Below are 4,480 nucleotides of genomic sequence, written 5' to 3'. Positions count from 1 at the left end.
GAAGAGGCAAAGTTTGTATCCTTACATAAATGCACATACATATACAGGTATATGTATGTACAGATGTCCATACTACATCGATACACAGAAACAGAAACCTATGTATATATGCATATATATACATACATATGAAAAACATGTTGGATTAGTTGGCGAGAACGTATTCAGGAGAACGTATCCCAAGTTAGGTAAAATCTTCTGGCTGTGAAGTCATTAAATCAAAGTCGGAGGTCACGACGGTGAGCACACGGGCACGGGCTGAGCCTTTGGCAGTCACCCGTACAGCTTCTCCGTTTTTAGAACGATGCTCTCCGTGTCGTGGTAGCCTTTCCCATTTAAATGTTCACTGGTGCAGTCGTGATTGTAGCTGTAGCTTTGAACGTCGCTGATCGACGATACGGTGTAGGAAGCGGTGCGCGTCGCATCTGAGTGGCTGAAGCTGTGCTCAAACTGGATTTTGTACTGATTCCAGTGTCTTCTCAAAACAGCTTGGACCTGCGCCGGAAAACAAAAAGAAACGCACATGAAGCACTGAGAAGAGCACCCTGGATGTCATCCTCTGCCACCTGGGTGAGTGCTGTAATACACGTGTCTAAGCAAATCAGGTAGTAAGGCGCAGTAATCCTGGAACATGGGGGTACCTACATGTGCTCTGTCGCATGAAACGTTCCAAAAAATTTACAATTTGTGTAGGCATTAGTCTTTGACAAATTTTGTATAATTACTTTTTACACTTGCAGTGTACTAGTTGCTCAGGAAAAACAGATTACAGGAGAAGCAGCAGCAACACAATTTTCTGCTTTGTCTCCTGTGCACCGAAGTCCAGTGCGGACAGATCAGATTTGCAGGTCATTTCTATTCACTGTTATATTCAAAAGGCCACATCTTCAGCAGCTGTAAATTCTTATACTCATGTACATTTGCTGGTGGTTCTGGCAGAAGGAAGCTCTCAATTTCTGATTATACCTCGATCAAATGAATAGGAGGACAGTTTCCCAAACTCCGTATTTCCACCAGGGTTAAAAATAAAGCTGATTGATAGAATACTGAAGGCCCTGGCTGGCTGACATGTCTCCACTGAAAGGATGTGATGCTTATCGCAGCCTTCCTCTCCTACAGTATGGTTAAACACCTGGGCATGCTGCAGAGGTGAAGTGTCACGTTCATGACATTCACACGGAATTAAGTCTTTCAGTGAAGATGCCAAGTGAGGAGTGCTGAGAGTGGCAATAGCTACTGTTGTCACCTTATCAAGAGTTTTTTGTTTTGTTTTGTTTTGTTTTTTCTGTAGTGTTAAAAAACTGCCCACACATCGTGGATATTTAATCTCCTCCTCAGCCACACTTGGTACACAAAGTATTCCTGCACTGAGTGGCAAGGACCCTGACGCGTTTATCCGGCAGTGCACCCCGAACCACAGGCCTCGTTCACAGGCATGACCTTCATTTCACATGGTTACATACGACAGAACTGAACAGAGAACTGGAATTCCCCCGGTTAAATATTATGGGTAAACATTTTCAGGATCTTCCATGTGTCTTCAGGGTTTATTTTGTGTTTGCTTTACATTTCCCTAACACAATGGCCTCTTTTGTCCAAATTTAATTATGAAAAATAGCAATAAATAGAAGCAGAGGGATGTAATTTTTAGACTTCCTGAAGCCTGGTATCAGACACCTGTTTAAAGGAGAACTTCAGATTTCTCAGAATCCTTTAAAAGAAAACATAAAAGCATGAAGGAAGAAGTGTCTACTGAGTTAAATAAGACATTAGTATTTTAGCGCAGAAGAGATGCTTTTTACTGCGTGTGAAACCATTCCAGTCCCCTCCAAACATCTCAACACAAATCTACAAACGCTGAAGAGAAATCAAGTGTCTTAATACTCCTAAGCATCTGATCTTACCGCTCGTCATACCAAAATTCTGTATTTCTTCCTAATCTAAATGGAGAGTGAGTTCTTGTTTCATCACAGGAAGGGTTTGATTAATTAATTTGCATTGCCTAGCAATATATCGCTTTAAACCTTCACACGGCTTGGATCCATTTGCTGTAATCCCTCATAAAGCCAAGAGAAGAGGCATATTCAAAACTCCATCTTCTCCGAGACGGAAGCTTGGAATTTATTTTTAAATCACGTCAGTCCATCTATGCACAACACTTAGCTACGTTCCACTTGTTCTTTCCCTTGGTAGTCAGTTCCCTCGGTAAGATCGGTGTTCTGTTGTAGACACGCACATACACAAAATTACAGATTGAGCAATTTCAGTTTAGACAAGATGGGCCGGAGGTAGAAAACAGCAGCAACTGTAACTAAATGGCTTAACCAAGCTCAAAGCCATCTCTTCAGAGAGCTGGGAAATAGACTTCCCAAAAAGCCTTGCGTGCAGGCCCTCTCCCACGACTCCTCCCAGCTTCTTCAGCAACACTTGTCTTATTTTCAATTGCTAATCGTATTTGTGAACTGGTCCTAAAGGGGGTGGTCCGCGGAGCTCATGCCTTTGGGCTGCTCCTAGGGAGAAGTCCGTCTGGTTTTAGCTTGCTCTCTGGCAGAGACAGATTGCTGTAAATAGTGCTTCCTGTTCGGGCAACCACCGTTTCCTCTGTGCCGCCCTGGTGCCCATCACGCTCTCTCAGTGCATTTCTAACTAAGCCCTGGATTTCTGGCGTTCTTCCCCCAGCCTCTCTGTTCCTGCTAAACCAGTATTTCATCTCCATCCTACGACATGGCTGTTCTTGCAGCGTGAGACATCCTTTCATGTATTAGTACTGTCTTTCAGTCGTCTCTAAACCCACCAATCAATCATTTATAGGACATGATGCGAAAAAATCAACAAGACAACTAATCTGCCCCACTAATTACACTCTGTGTAACAATATGTATGTCTATTGATGAAGTGAAAACAGAACTTTTATCACTTTCCTCAGCTTTCAGCAGTGGCACAGAGCTGTAAATTCAGCTTAGGAGGGGTAGCACTTTTTGGCCTAAGAAAGGGTGTTAAGCAAAGCATTTAATGAAATAAAGTGGTGTCATAAATATGATTGTATTTCCCAGTCATTAGCATAGATGCCAGTTCTAGCTGGAAGATTCTCACTTTCTCACCTGATTAGTCAGTAATGGCTCTTTTTGATGAGTTTTCATGAAGAGCTCCTTCCAGTCAGCTCTTTAATGAACTAGTAGCTTGATTTCAATATTGCACAAATTAAATAGATTAGTAGCCAACAAGGAGGAAAAAAACCCCACAACACAAGCTCACCTATTGCTAAATGGATTGTGGAATCCTGCAGACCTGACACCCGAATCTTTACTGCCACATTTCTATAGACCGGTGAAAGGAAAGACAAAAAAAGAAACCCAGTGAACCTTTTACATGGGTAACTTTGGCTGTTTATGGTTCTACAGGAACCTTTCCTTTATCAGACATTCGGGACGAGCTTGTGCTCTGCAGCCTGTGTTGGCCACTGTAGTCCAACTTAAACTGGAAAACATGATGAGGTAGTCAAGAAGCATCCTTCTCTGTGGGATGCTGAGACATAAGCAGAATGTGAGTGTCCTTAGGGAAACCCTGCCACAGAGGATCAAGATGAAGGGCTTGCACGTATGCTCTTGTCTGTAGGAGGTTTGGGACAAACAGCTGCAGTCCATGTTAGAACTGGACTGGACAGATCATCCCTGGCTGCGCTGCTCAAGAAATCTGGAGATGTTCCTTGGCCACGGTCAGCAGGACATACCAGCTATTCTTCTTAAGCTTCTTTTCACTGGAGCTTTCCTCTAGCAGACCCCTTTTATTCCCTTTCTTGCACTTGGACAGGGTTTGGCTCCTGGTATTTGGAATAGCAATCAGAAAAGGTACAGAAGCAGTTGGGGAATGCTAAGATGTAGATGGAAGAATATCAGCACTTTTAGCATTTTTAGTTGCTGATAAAATTGTCCCATTGCCAATACCAGCATTCACCTTCAAACCACACCTCTCCATTGCAGACAAGCGTTAGCACCACTCTGATGCCTGATTTCATACAGCCTCTAGCAAGGTGTTGCTGTGAGAGGTGACGATAAAGCAGCATCTTGCACACAACAGCTAAGCCACGGTTGCAGGTTTTGTTTGGGCGCTGGTACGACAGCAAGAGCTGCAATGGCCACAGAGCACGCGTCTGCCTGCAGGCTCCCACGCCAGGAGCAGAACCTTTCAGTAACGCTTTTTTTTTTTTCCTGTGCAGACATTTTTTCCTAACTACACTGTCAGTCTCCCTATGGATTTCCTTACTGATACAGACATCTATAAAGCAGTAAATCCCTTCTTGAACAAGGTGTAATAAAAAAGAACTGAACAATGGTCATTGAAACACTGAACCCAAAACTGGTTGAAAAAGCTGTAAAGAGCAAATACGGACATGTTTGTTTAACTGGCAAAGTCAAGGCATAGAGTCTAAAAATCAAATGCCTGAATAATCACGGCTTGGGTTCGCGAGCGGAGGTCTGGG

General features: G+C 43.3%; 1 protein-coding gene across 1 annotated transcript in view; it reads right to left on the bottom strand.

Moving 5' to 3' along the window:
* Nucleotides 1-245: 245 nt before the first annotated feature.
* CALCRL (calcitonin receptor-like) overlaps nucleotides 246-4,480 on the bottom strand; it is a 28,823-nt gene continuing 24,588 nt past the window's right edge. Inside the window, exon 12 of the mRNA XM_010141898.1 lies at nucleotides 246-495. Within this exon, the coding sequence (XP_010140200.1) occupies nucleotides 274-495 (222 nt within the window). The 3' untranslated portion in view covers nucleotides 246-273. The remainder of the gene's footprint in view (nucleotides 496-4,480) is intronic.

The sequence above is a fragment of the Buceros rhinoceros genome, unplaced genomic scaffold (genome assembly GCF_000710305.1).
Source record: "Buceros rhinoceros silvestris isolate BGI_N320 unplaced genomic scaffold, ASM71030v1 scaffold7658, whole genome shotgun sequence".
Classification (NCBI taxonomy): domain Eukaryota; kingdom Metazoa; phylum Chordata; class Aves; order Bucerotiformes; family Bucerotidae; genus Buceros; species Buceros rhinoceros.
Note: the sequence above shows the minus strand (reverse complement) of the source record. Positions and strands in the feature narration are given on the sequence as shown.